The sequence below is a fragment of the Phalaenopsis equestris genome, unplaced genomic scaffold (assembly GCF_001263595.1).
Source record: "Phalaenopsis equestris unplaced genomic scaffold, ASM126359v1 Scaffold000002, whole genome shotgun sequence".
In the NCBI taxonomy this organism is placed as follows: Eukaryota; Viridiplantae; Streptophyta; class Magnoliopsida; order Asparagales; family Orchidaceae; genus Phalaenopsis; species Phalaenopsis equestris.
This window is the reverse complement of record NW_018164444.1, coordinates 23,640,005-23,654,120: the sequence shown is the minus strand read 5'-3', so window position 1 is coordinate 23,654,120 and position 14,116 is coordinate 23,640,005. Positions and strand designations below refer to the sequence as shown.

Genomic DNA, 14,116 nt, shown 5'->3' with positions numbered 1-14,116 from the left:
TAAATCTAGTCTCAACTGTTAACATCCTTCGACGGCATGAGTAAGATTGTCAAAATAATTTTCAGTTCACGAACAACTCGTGTTCGGCTCCCTAAACAAACAAACTGAATTTAAACAAATTCTTTGTGTTCGAAATAAAATGAGCGGAACAAAAAAGATGATATCTTTAGACAACCGCTTTTTAACACCCCTACCACATACTAGTTTTTGGATTTACTTTTACGAAACCTCTAAATTAAGCAGTCTTTACCATATTGAGAAGTTGCCAGCTTAATCAATTATATTTAGTAAATTTTGAATAACGTTCTTGAATTTAATAAAATAGCAACAAATTAAGAAGTATTAAAGAGCCGCAGCTTATTCTTTTAATACGTTCTTCCGTTTACTGTATTATTATCTTATCTTACGCAGTCATTAAAAAAAATATAAACATATTATATTTAGGGGTGTAAACGAGCCGCTCGTGTTCGGCTCGTTTATATTTCGAGTTCAGAAAGCGTGTTCGTGTTCGGCTCGTTTGCTTAGCGAGCCGAACACGATTTACGAATAGAGTCGTTTTAACAATCCTAATCACGCAGCCATAAGAATATTACGGATTGGGCAAGATTTAAAACATCATTTGAAACTAATTTAATAATTTTTATTCTATTTTTTTAATTAATACTTTTAATTGATTATTAATCATTGTAGCCTTGTAGTCAATTAATTTTTTTAAAAAATGCTACTCATAATATATATATCTCTTTAATGAGTAGTATTTCCAATCAAAACGAGCTGAAATATTTGTTCGTTCGTGTTCGGCTCGTTAACTTAGCGAATGAGCCGAATATGAGTTCCTTAATGAGTAGAACAAGAGCTATCGGAACAACGAGCCTTTTTGACAGCCCTATATTTATGTGTCTGGTTTTTAAAAGCTAAAAAGTATTTATGTAATAAGCTAACTTTAAAATGTTATGAAAAGCATTAATAATATAAAAATGCTGGGTAGATATGTAAATAAATTAAAAAAGATAAATGGAACCATTTCCCATCAGGTACTATGTTGCGACCCCATCATCTTTCCAATGTGTTTATTTTGCATATTGCGTGCGGCCTCGAGTCTGGACGGCCGATTCCTTCCCGGCTCTCTGTGGGTTCCGGGACCCACAACCTTTACTCTCTAACCGCCACGTGTCATCCCTACCGCCAAAGTGGTCTTCTTCGTACTCTTCTTTTCCTCGAGTCTTCTCCAGCCCCAAGCTGCAATCCATTTCTCCTCAGACGTTACAGCTATATATATATTTAAACGCTCCGATAAGTCGAGGTAGAGAGAGAAAGAGAGAGAGAGCGAGGGAGGGAGGAAGGTAGACGGAACCATCGTCAGCACGCGGCCCTTCATCCTCCTTTGGAGGGATTCTATTTGTTTTTTTTCTCGAGGTGATCAATCATTTCCTGTTATGATAAATTTTTGTGATGTATTGTTCGGCCCGGGTTTGGATTTTTCCGGTGGGTGTTTTGATTTCTTTGTTGTGTGTTCAAAACTTTCGCTAGTTTCCTTTTTGATAGACTGAAATCGTTGTTTGGGGGTGGGGGTATCGGTTCTGCTTCGGGTTTGTTCTGATCCCTCGTTTGGATTTTTGGGGACATATTACTGGTTTTCTTGATGTTTATCTGTCTGTGATTTCGTCCACGTCTTGTTTTACCTCTCTTTGAATGCTTTATGGTGCCTTTTATTGGTTGTTTTGTTTTATTTTTAATATATAGAAAGTGTTTCCAGCTCGATTTATTTGTTATAGTCGCTCAATCGAGTACTTTTTGTGTTTGTTCAGTACGGTATTATAAGACCTATCTAGGGTTTTGGATGCCATTGATCTCTTGTCGTTTGATAGGAGGGGCTACTAAGGAGAATGGTTGGAGGGAGGCCTGTGACTGGGAATTTGGATATGTGGTTTAAGAGTCTTATGGTTTTCGACGGCCGAGGTAAAATCGAAACTGGAGCTGCAATAACGGGGTGGAAGGACCTTCCAATGGAGCTTCTGATGAGGATTCTAGCACTTGGTGATGATCGGATGGCTATCGTCGCATCAGGTGTCTGCACTGGTTGGAGAGATGCAGTTTGCTTTGGGCTTAGTCGGCTCTGCTTGTCATGGTATATAGCTCAATCGTCTGTCTTTTATTTCATCAGTTTTTATATAGTTTGGAATCATACTCGATTGGAGACATCAATTTCCTCTTTTCTTTTTTCTGGCTCAGGTTCTTTTGGGCCGGCAATCTCCTCACCCCTCTTCTTTCATCCGTTTTAAAGTGGAGAATTATGCTCTGCTGAAGCCGCGATTGATTATTTTCTTACTAATTCAAATATTTAAATTAGTATTAATAGAGAGATAAAAAGTAGGAATACAGTTATGGATGCCTTCGATTGAGAATGACTTCGCAAGAAAGGAACTTTTATATGAATTTAACTCCATGAAAACTGAGAGATGAAAGTTTTTTTTTTTTTTTTTTTTTTTTTTTTTTGTTAATTTCCTCCAGAAACAAACGCTTCTTCTTCAACTTGCTTAAATGTTACTCAAATCAAGGCGTCTTGCCTTAATTAAGGGTGCGTATGTTAACCGTATGCCTAACCCAAACACATAGGAAGGGTAATACAGAATATAAGCTTACATTTCAGAGCTTTTATTTTTTAGATGGTGAGCACGACACACTCATATTCTTACTGGAACTTATGAGCTTTAAGATGGGGACCTAAGCACCAACCACTAGGCTATAGGGCGGAGGAGAGTTGCTTTTGCTTTTAATTAACTTATTTGCTTCCTTTCAAGTCATAATTTTTACTTTATTGGAAGCTTCCACTAATCTCATGTTAGGTGTTTCATTTGTTTTAAAATATTGTATTTCTCCTAATGCAGGTGCAAGGAACACATGAACAATCTTGTTCTTTCACTTGCTCCCAAGTTCACAAAACTTCAAGTACTAAGTTTGCGGCAAAACAAACCTCAAGTTGAGGATACTGCTCTTCAGACCATTGCAAATTATTGTCACGATTTGTGTGATTTGGACCTCAGCAAAAGCCAAAAATTAAGTGATATCTCACTGTATGCTTTAGCACATGGATGTCCAAAGCTTACCAAACTTAACATCAGTGGTTGCACAGCCTTCAGTGATTCTGCCCTAGCATATCTAACAAGCTTCTGCACAAAACTGAAATACCTCAATCTCTGTGGATGTGTGAAAGCTGCATCGGATAGGGCTTTGCAGGTATGCTTGCCTAATTCCTTGACTTGAACAATTTTAGAACATTTTTTGAGGCCCTTATGATTACAGGCAATTGCATACAACTGCCGGCAGTTACAGTCTCTAATCCTAGGCTGGTGTGAAGGTGTGACTGATAAAGGAGTGATTTGTTTGGCGCTAGGTTGCCCTGATCTCAGGGCTATTGATTTGTGCGGCTGTGTCCTTATAACTGGTATATCTCTTTATAAATGTGGAATTTATATTTTCAATTCATTGGGTGTATTTTTCATGATTTAGTGATTTTTTGCACTTTGTTGCTAGTTTCTATTTCTTTCTTTCTTATCCTTCCGTATGTTACTAGTTTATTCTTTATGTGTTTATAATCTGTAATCTACTGTACTCCCCACTATAGCAGTCTATGTTCTGAAATTTCTTCTAATGTTATGCTATGATTAAATCTAGTGGAACTCTTGCATGGGCTTGTGTTTTGCTTTCTGAGTTTTTTGTTGGGTGCCATTCTACACAATGCTTATGCTGCCTTGTTTCTTGCACTTGTTGCCATGGGCAAGCATTTGAAGCAAAAAAAAGTAAGGTTTTTATTTTTATTTTCTAAACTCAAAGAAATGAATAAGATATATTATTAATCTAGCTAGGTAAACCAATAACTCAAGTTATGCTGGAGAGACTAATGATACTAATTAACTATGCATGACGCCTCAGTGAAATGCCAAAGCCTGATCATGATTCATGCATGACGCTGTTAGATATGGCTCATATCTAGGGAGTTGGAGTTCTTCTTGATGTATTTTAACATTACCGTCTGTTATCTTTTGGTTTCCTCAGTTTTTTTTTTTTAACAACGCAATATGCTCAATTATTGTCATGGATTTCTCCCTCCCTCCCCTTTTGCATGAAGATTCATACTCTCATGAGGCTGTGCTGACCGCAAACTTCTCTTTAACTGTCTTTCCTACACCACTATTGCTTAAAATACAATGTAGAACACGAAAACAGCGTCCAAGGCCATTGTCTATCTCATATAGGGGTATGTGCCAAGGGCACACCTTTCTAGTTCCATGGTAGTACACACACATTTACTCTTTTACTTAATGTCATGTGCATGTACCTCTAGCAAGATGTTGCAATGTGGGCCCACATTAGTTTTGTTTTGTCCACTAGTTGTGAGTGGTATCACCAACTTTTGTTAACACAATTTCTCTTATTAACTTCTATTTTGCGAAGTACCATTTTTATCAATGTACAAGAAGAGTGGTGGCTAGATGGAAGGCTCCCTTGTTAATATCACCTATAGTAAATATTTTTTTACTTATTTTAGCCTTGGAGTTTTGCATCTCCAACAAAGAAAAGAAGCTACAATGAATTGCTCAAAAGTCTATTTTGATGCTCAACACTAAAATCTATATAACATTATTTTTTGAATTATTGTCTAATAAAATCACCTTGAAATCTCAAGGACAATCTCTAACCATACGCCATTTTTGAGGCGGTTCTTTATTTTTATAATGTTTGATATAAATGTTAAGTAGGTCGATATGTAATATTTCATAAGACTTTGCATGGCACGCCCATAGTCGCATTACTTACGCCATTTCTTAGTGAGTCATGAGGGATAAAAATGGTGGACTTTTTGCATTTTGTGCTAGCAACAACATAAGGTACCTTGTTAGCGTAGACAAACATGAACGAAGTTGGCGCAAGCGGGCAAAGTTGCAAACTCTTCGCTCTCTCAGCTTCAATGCTATTAGACAATCCATTCACCTGTTGGTTTGTGGCTAGTACTGAAGCTCTTCACACTCAACTTCTATAGATGAGGTCAATAAATTTGGTACATGTTTTTAATTTTGATGTAGGCGCTCTTGGCTTTATTACTAATGCACAAAAGCTTCTACGCTCTCAGGCTTTGACACTGTGTTACTCTTTATTTTTTACTCTTACAGTTGGCATTGTTTTTTTTTTACCCTAATAAGTTTTTATTCAAATCTAATTTTTTTGAGAATTATTTTAACAGTACTTATTTATTTAATTCATTAGTTTCATTATATATATTAAAATTAAAGGAGCATTATTTGTCTTCCTACGTGTTAATAATAAAAAAAAATGTACAAAGTTCGGTGGGAGAGGATCCCCAACTAATAATAAAAATGAATACATAACACACTCATAATAGGAAATCCTCATCGGCTTACAACTCTACCCAAAGCAATAGAGAGAACATATACCAAAATCATAAAGTATACCCAAGCATAAATAAATATATCAAAACCAAAAAATTAACCAACAAAGTCGAATAAATAAATCCAAAGTTATCCAGGGTGTAGCAATTGTAGTAGGCCAAAAAACTCGATGTGCCGCCATATTAGAGTTCTGTGTTAAACAATGCAGGCCCCAAACATCGTAAATAGAAAATGCATCATAACCGAAATCATGTGTGGAGGTAATGAAATCCTCAATAGGAAAATCCCTGCAGGAAAATTGAGTATACCAACAGAAATGGCTCCAAAAGACGATGTGTGCGTATCCTACAAATAAAATAAAACCAGCAATACTGATAGAAGTGACAAAAGAGAGCATTCCAGAAAAGGTAGTTTTTGACCAGAAGAGATGAAAACATAGGCAGGCATAATAACCATAATTAAAATTCCTGTCTCTGCTAATGATAGGGATAGTCTCAATAATATCAAAAACGTTATCTTAGCCCCCACAAAAGAAATGAGAGACGATAATTTGATCCAGTAAGAAGAAGGCATCCAAATATGATAAAGCAGCTAATAAAAATATCCCCAGCTGAAAAAAATAAGAATTTGGGGCAGATCTAAACCAAATTTACGCCTCTTGTACCCAATCCGATGGAATATATGGCAAACAAGTTCAAGTAATTTAAAGTTCTGAGAGGTGGTGTATTTTAACACCCAGCCCCTAAACCAATATACTACACACACACACACACACACACGAATTTGGTGGCGCGCGCGCGCGCGCGCGCGCACACACACACACACACACACACACATACATAAACAATGCTTTTAATCAATATCATTAATATTTTGCATTATGTTTAAGATCTCACGCATATGCTTTTAATCAATATTATTAATATTTTGCATTATGTTTAAGATCTCACGCATTAAGTCGTGCTATTTTTATATAGCTCAGCTGGGACATTTGTGCTATGATGTAGTATTTGCCTTTGGCATATGATCCGTTTTGTAGCATGATTAATTCTTCTGCCTTCTGCTATTTTTTCTGGGTTGTATTATTTAATTGGATGTCTGTATGTAATGCATTATATATTATTCAGAGTTTTATGTTTTAAATAAATATCTTGATAAATTTTATTGTTTACGTATTTCTTTACTATATAAAGTGATGTTAGTGTATGGATGGATGTTAGTTATAGTAATTATTTTAATTTGAGATGTTACATGTTATTTAATTAACTGAAAAAATACGGTTTTCTTTTTTCCTCTTAGCTCGATTGATGTTTGGCTTACTGTCTTAATGATGCGTTATAAATTAGCTAAGCATGGTACATGGTTCTGTCTCAAAATAAATATAGAACGCAAAGATGAATTTTGGAAGCAGTCATTTACTTGAATGTTTTCAGCTAGTTCCATACTTTTTTGTCATCTTTTCTGCTTAATTGTTGGTATAATTTCTAATAAGTTGGATTATATTACTTTTTTTCTCCTAACATATCATGATGTTGTTAATTCATATTGTCGGCACGTCTTAACCTGCTTATTATTATTTTTTTCAAATCTCAACTGTGAAGCTTGTTTAGCTCTAGCCAGTAGTCCTCTCTTTTCTTTTTAGTATTGACTGTTTTTTTCCTATGTTTTGAACCTGCATTATTACTGGTTCTCCTTTTAGTCCGCATAGATTGGAATGGATGCCCATCATTGTTTTATGCGCTTGTTGTTTAATTGGCTATCTATATTAAAAAGTGTTTCTTGCCAACATTTTCATCCAACCTTTACACTATTCTTACTTCCCTTTGCCATTTGTTTTTTTTAATATAAAATATTAGATAGAGGCTTGTGCTAAATTGGTCTTAGCAAGTATTTGACCGAAAATATATTTTTTTTGGGTAATACGTGATCCCGTTTAGCTTATACGGATGGTTTATATAAAAGATAAACCTATCAGGTAATCTAATAATTCTTATTGTTTTTATTTAATATGAATATTTTTAATTAGCTCTCAACAAGAATGATTGAAGAATGAGGAAAGTTGATTTCGATAATTGGGGTAAATTTGATGATGATGACGGCCTGTATTTATGATCTAGATGAAACCCTTCCATTCCTTTTCGAAGGGTCCTCCTATCTTTACCTATGTGGAGGTGATAATTCCATTCTAAAAATTATAAGGGTGCATAGGAGAATTTGGTTGTGATTTCCATTGAATATGTGAACAATATGATGGTGTTTAAATATTGTATTTACCCTCATCCATAAGCTTAAATATTTGATAGAAAATAATTTTGACTATTAGTATATTAGACCTCTTTGATCCATATTCTAAAACAAAATGTGTTGTCATAATTAAAGACTTGGTTTGGATTAAATAGTTCATTTGTCTCTCATGGGCACAGGCTATTTTATCATGTACATGCAATGTTCAAGATCGAACAACTCGCACACAAACTCCTTGTTGTTAAGTGTTCTCTTGATGCATGACATTTTGATGGTATAAAAAATTTCTCTTTTAAGGGAAGTGATGGCTAATATGGGGTGCTTTCACTTATAGAGAGATTGTTAAGGCATGTGAGAGTATCAAATAGCTGAAAATTTGTGTTGGCCATCACCTGTACGTTTAATCCTTTAATTTATATGTTGAATTTTTCCATGCGTATATCATACCCAATTTTGATTTCCTTTTATCCGTACACTAGCAAAAACTAGTTAAGATTGATTGTCTTGACGACTTCGAAGCATTGTCTGCTAGAACCTGTTGAAACATTTATTATTAGTAGATTTAGCTTCTTGAGATGATGTCAGATATAACTTTCCAAGATTAGGAAGTTAATAGTACTAAATCCAATATTTCACTCTTAGATTTGAGGGACTGTTGAGGAAAAATATTTAGTGGGGGAAGAGCATGCCTTGTAGTGTTTTTCTTTTTTTTTTCCTTCTCTTTTTATCCCTTTTGGATTTACCTCATCTTTGTGGAAAAAAATTGGATGGTGGAGGGATGTTGTGGGTGGAGTGATTATTGTTTTCTCCTATGGTACATGGGTCCCTTATCAATGATATTGATAAATAATTTGGTAACATTGATTTCATTAATATCAAAGTTAAATTCATTGTTGTTCTCCTAAGGTTCATTTGCCCCTAATACAATATTGCTCTAATTTAGGTAGCAAAGATTTCATTAATATCCAAGTTGAATTCATTCAAACATTTAAGGGACTATTTTGCTGTAGTTTGGATTTAACCTAAATGGATTTAGTAAATTTTGTAAATTCGGATATGATAACTCCCTAGATATTTAAATTCTGAAAATTGTTTGGTATAAATATGTTAAATCAAATTAATTCTCGTGAAACTTTTCGATAACTTATTTCAGCCTTTTAAGTCGTTAGTTTAAACATGAATTTAATATTATATGTTGACAATTTTATTATTAAGGGTCTGTTTGGGGCAGCTGTTGATTATTTATAATCTGCTGATAAACAAATTATTTTGATAATCTGCAGATTATCAGAATAAGCTGGCTTGCTGTTTGCTTATTTAGAACAGCTTACAGCTTAGTGGGAGCTGTTGTTGGATAAATGATCATTCTGTCGCTGTTTGGTTAAGTTGTTTGCAATAGAACTGAAATTAGAACAAAAGTATATAATACGAGGCGATCTGCGATGCGAGGCGAGGGATCTGCGATTCTCCTTGCGAAGGAGCGGAGGAGATCGAGGGAGATCTACGATTCTCCTTTATGCGAGCCGAGCGAGGCGGCGATTCTCCCGATCAATTGATGGAGATCTGCGACGATTCTCCTAGGGCGAGCTGAGGGATCTGTGAGGCGAGGCGGCGATTCTCCGAAGGAGGGCAAGGGAAATATGCAGGGCAGCACAAGAATTCTTCCCCTAATCGCAAAAGTCAACGCGGGACGCGGGGGATATCCAGCTTGCGAAGATACGAAGAAAATCACGATAATAAAACGCCCCGCCACCAAAAATCCAGAGCCATCGCGATTTTCAAACGGGAAGGAGGCGTTCTGAAAACTCCGCCGCACCCTATAAGCTGCCCCAAACGGGCACCAAGTCTAATTAAATTAGTTTAATTTTTAATTTCTAATTATATTTGTAAATAGTTAACTATTTATTAAGCTAATTAATCATTAATAGAACTTTTGTTAAACTAATTAGTTAGTTAGAAGTACTTAACATTCATTAATTATCAATTAAATATTTATTAAACTAATTTAAATTAATTAGATTTTATTAAACTTATTTTAACATTAATTTTTAATTAGTAATTGAACTTTAACCAATAATTAGTCATTAATAATATTTTTAAAATTAATTTAAAATAATTGTATTTAATTTTATTAAATTAAAAAATATTAATAGGTAATATTAATTAATAATGTTAATTAATAATGTTAATTAGAAAGGTTGCTTGAAATTTTTAATTATAACATTTATTTCCAATTCAACTTAATTTATTTCTAGCTTTAATTAATACTTTTTTTTTATTTGGATCAAAGTCAAGGAGTCAAGCTTGACTTGGATCAAACTTGTTAGTCATTGTAACTATTGGATCTCATTGGTTATCACAGCAAGGTGCAATTTCGAAGAGGATGACAACCATGTTTAGGATGCATGCAAACCCTAAAAAGGCATGGGCTGGCATCACCGAGGTCCATTTCCTTTTAATCTTATTCACAAGAGAACTGCTTTAACTCACATTGATGCTCAAGGTCATTGACATTGTGTCAGCAAAGCTCCTGAGCAGATACTTAGCCTATATTATGTCGGGGAGGATGTAAAGATCAAGGTTCATAAATTTGCTAAACGTGGATTTTGATCTCTTGTTGTTGCTATTCAGGGTGTTCCTCCTCCAGAGTTTTTTTTCCTGCATCAGGCCCTCCAAAGTTTCTTCCTGCCGCAAGCCTACCTCTGGAGCTTTTTCCTGCAGCAGGTCTGCCTCCGGAGCTTTTTCTTCTTTTTCTACAGGTCATACCCTGCAGTTTTTTTAAAGGCTGTCTACTTCCCTGCGAACTCCCTTGCAATAGTACATGTAGGAGTCTTCTGTCTACTTATAAACACTGCAGGAATTATAGTAAAAAACAACCGTAGTTGTCTACTTTCCTGCAACATTACCTGTAGGAGTCTTCCGCCTATCTACAGACAATGTGGGAACTGCAGTCAAAGACAATTGCAATATGGGAAAAAAATTTCAAATTCTACTTCACAGGATCTCCCTCGCCTATTGCTTGATATTTTCAAATCCAAGTAGAACATGGTTTCAATCATATTTCATCTTGAGGGAAAATGTTAGAAGTTATATTAGAAAACAATTTATTCTTGTGATAAGTTATAAGGAATAAATTATTTCCTTAGATTTAGACTAATTTCCTTTCCCATTTATATTTATTTTCTTGGATTATGAGTTATTTTCTTTTCTATTTTAGGTTTTTATATTTTATGTTCTTCTTTCCTTTTATCTCTAGTTATTTAATATAAATTGATTAATTGGAGATATTAGGTGATATCTTTCCTTTGATATTATTTCTTTTTTTTATTGTTTTATCTATTCTAGGATTCATGTAAGGGTTATTTATACTCCTTTCATATCAATAAAATGATTCTTATTTTTGCTTAATTCCGTATTACTCTGAATTTCAATGGCTTGTTGGACTAAAAATTTGTTTTAAGTGATTTGAAAATTAATCGCGATCAAATCAAATTTTGGCTTTAATCATACTCGAACGTTAGTAAACCATGATCTTGCAACTTATAATCAAACTTGCACAACTCGAGAATGACTTTGATCAATTTTTTGAGCTGGGGTTGAATCAACTTGAGATCAGATCATTAGCAAGCTTTCAAATTTAGTCAGGGTGAAACTATATTATTAGAAAGGATTTATAATAAAATTAGGTAGAATAAAGACCGAGTCGGCTTCTATTTGAGTAAGAGTCATTGGTTTTTAATATTAGCATTTTGAAGTCTTTGTTTCTTGTGATCTGGCAACTCCATGTAAGTTTTTGCCTTCTCTCTTTGTCCCCATCAGCTACAACTTCAATTTAGCGACCCTCATATAGCTTTTTGTCTGTTAGCTCTTCTTTGGCTTTTTCTTCGTGACCCTTCTTGTGACTTTGACTGTAGTAGTTTTTTAAATTTTTTCTCACGGCTTGTATTGAGCCTTCAACACTTGATACTATTACTATGGATCTTCCGAACCAGGTATTGTTATTACAGCCTTTTCTTTACGGTTGATTAATGGGATTTTCCATTTGATTTTATGAGTAATAAGGGGATCCGAGGCATGTGCAATAACTTAATTTGTGCTTATTTCCGGAATTAAATTTCTTGTTGAAGTCAGATATCTAAAGATTCAGGAAAGGTTACCTCCTTGTTCAAGCACTTGATTTTATTTACTAATTACTAGTCATCTTGTTTTTTTTCTCTTTCATGTTTTGTCATTTGGTTGTCAAAGTGATTATATGGAGTCAAGCTTAATGTAATATTGTTTTTATAAGTGCATGAAAAATGTTTGTTGCTTTTAATCCATAATTTGTTGTCTTTGGTTTATAATAAAAACAATTTTCTTTTCTGAGTTGATTTTCATACCTGGTTTAATTTTCTTCTATTGTATTAAATATCTGTGTAAGATAGCCGTTTGTGGTTTGTGAATTTTGAACGTTTGTCGGGGCAGTCTTCTTCACTGTATGTTTGATCTGAATTAGAAATTCCAAACTCTTAACACCTTCGTCAATAAGGTTATATAAATAGAGCTAAACTATGTAAGCATTGTACAATAATGAACAAAGAGGCACTACTAAGCAGAAATAGTATAAAGTGGAAGGAATATGAAGGGTAACTTTAAACTAAGAGGGTGTTTGGCAGCGCCTAAGATTCAAGTTAAATAGGATTTAGTAAATCCTTATGATCTGGATTTATTAAATCCGGATGTGTTAAATCCAGAATAATGTTTGGTTCGATTAATTTTAAATTTGATTAAATCCCTTAAAGTGTTTGGTGATGAGGGAAGCCTTTCTAACTTAAATCCGTTAAATCCACCTAAAAACAGGATTTAATAAATCCAAAATTTCCGTTAAAACAGAGAAAAATTCTGATTTAAGTTCTGCTTTTTCGCATTTGGCGGGATTTACGTTATTCCTTGCGTAAATTCTGCTTAAAATGGCATCGCAAACACCGCCGAAGGTTAACATGGTTAGAAGTTATGAATGAATTCATATTTTTATCTTTGAGCCATATGCTTAGCTAAAGTTTCCTCTGTCAAATTACAAATCCGTGCCTTGAAATCTCTTTGAATGGTAGGAACAGAATTACTTAAAGGAGAATCACATATTGGCTGATGTGGATATTGTACCACTTTCTTTCACACGTTGCTTCTACCAACTTCCTCACGTTCCACTTTTTCCTAACTGTTCTTTAGCGCATATAGATTTGGTTTTCCTGATTTAGGGGTGTCATAACATGCCATGTTTGCCAAATGCATCTTGCCATATTGTTTTGCCAATTTTCCAAATTAAATCACTTGGTGATATTTTTGAGGTTTTTCAATCGAGTCTTCTCAACTCCTGAACGCAGTAGCTAGGATGAAATCTCTATTATTTGTTATTAAAATGCCCATATGAAAGTTTTCACTCACCTGATGTTTGGTGGCCACAGATGAGAGCGTGATTGCTTTGGCAAATGGATGCCCTCGACTGAGATCCTTAGGCCTATACTATTGCCAGAACATTACTGACAGAGCAATGTACTCCCTGGCCAACAGCCGCCTGAAGAGCAAGCACTGTTCATGGGCCTCCATTCATGAAAGTAGCAACGGCGAAGAGGGACTCATGAACCTCAACATCAGCCAGTGCACGGCTCTGACCCCTCCTGCCGTTCAGGCCGTGTGCGACTCCTTCCCTGCGCTCCACACCTGTCCCGAACGGCATTCCCTCATCATCAGTGGCTGCCTCAGCCTGACAGCAGTCCACTGCGTTTGTGCTGTTCAGAATCATCGCCCGGGCAGAGCAGGGCTCTCTCACTAAAGCTTTTTACAGCTGCTGTTGATAAGGATCTTGGAGGAGAAAAATGGTTTGTACATATTAAGTATTATGCAAATGCCCGGGTTTAAACTGTGCCTGGGTGGGGTTGTTTGAGCTTGGATGGTAGGTATAAACTAGTGAGCATCATTTGGAATGTTGTTTTGGGTATATTTTATTAATTTCCCTGTCTTGCAACTTTGTCTAAGGAGTTGTGTTAGTCCAGCATATTATTTTTGAGTTATTTATAGATATGTTTAGCATTGAGGTTGCTAGCTCTTTATGAAACTGAAGGTGGGCTCAAGTTTATTTATCGGTCAAGTAGCAGGCAGCTCTTTAGATAAGACTGCATATTCGGTTCTGATTTTGAATCTTCAATTGAGGCCATTACATACAGACCACCAGAAACATTCTATTTACAAATCAACCACCCTCATTCATTTTTTTTTTTCAATTTCTCGCTCAAATGTCTAAACTCATGGCTGCAGAATTTCCTTTTGGCAGGCCCCACATTTATCAAATTCTCACTGAAGTTTCTAAGCATATTTGTTGGTAGGCCCCACATTTATTGTCCTTGTTAAAATCATGCAAACATTCGTGTCGAAGATACAAATCTCGCCCAAAGTAGACCTTTACGAGAAAGCAACCTAACAACACA

The 14,116-nt window shown here is 35.2% G+C and overlaps 1 protein-coding gene across 1 annotated transcript; it reads left to right on the top strand.

Moving 5' to 3' along the window:
* The first annotated feature begins 1,153 nt into the window (after positions 1-1,153).
* LOC110024639 (F-box protein SKP2A) lies at positions 1,154-13,733 on the top strand. The gene is made up of 5 exons (XM_020724719.1): positions 1,154-1,416; positions 1,869-2,128; positions 2,889-3,237; positions 3,304-3,445; positions 13,097-13,733. The coding sequence occupies exons 2-5, from the start codon at positions 1,887-1,889 to the stop codon at positions 13,462-13,464; spliced, it is 1,101 nt and encodes a 366-aa protein (XP_020580378.1). The 5' UTR covers positions 1,154-1,416; positions 1,869-1,886; the 3' UTR covers positions 13,465-13,733.
* The last annotated feature ends 383 nt before the right edge of the window (positions 13,734-14,116 follow it).

Bases quoted from the DNA above. Each gene is read 5' to 3' on its own strand.
- LOC110024639 (XM_020724719.1), top strand. From the start codon at position 1,887: ATGGTTGGAGGGAGGCCTGTGACTGGGAATTTGGATATGTGGTTTAAG. The intron at 2,129-2,888 runs GTATATAGCTCA...CTCCTAATGCAG, and splicing joins AGTCGGCTCTGCTTGTCATG to GTGCAAGGAACACATGAACA. The intron at 3,238-3,303 runs GTATGCTTGCCT...TTATGATTACAG, and splicing joins CATCGGATAGGGCTTTGCAG to GCAATTGCATACAACTGCCG.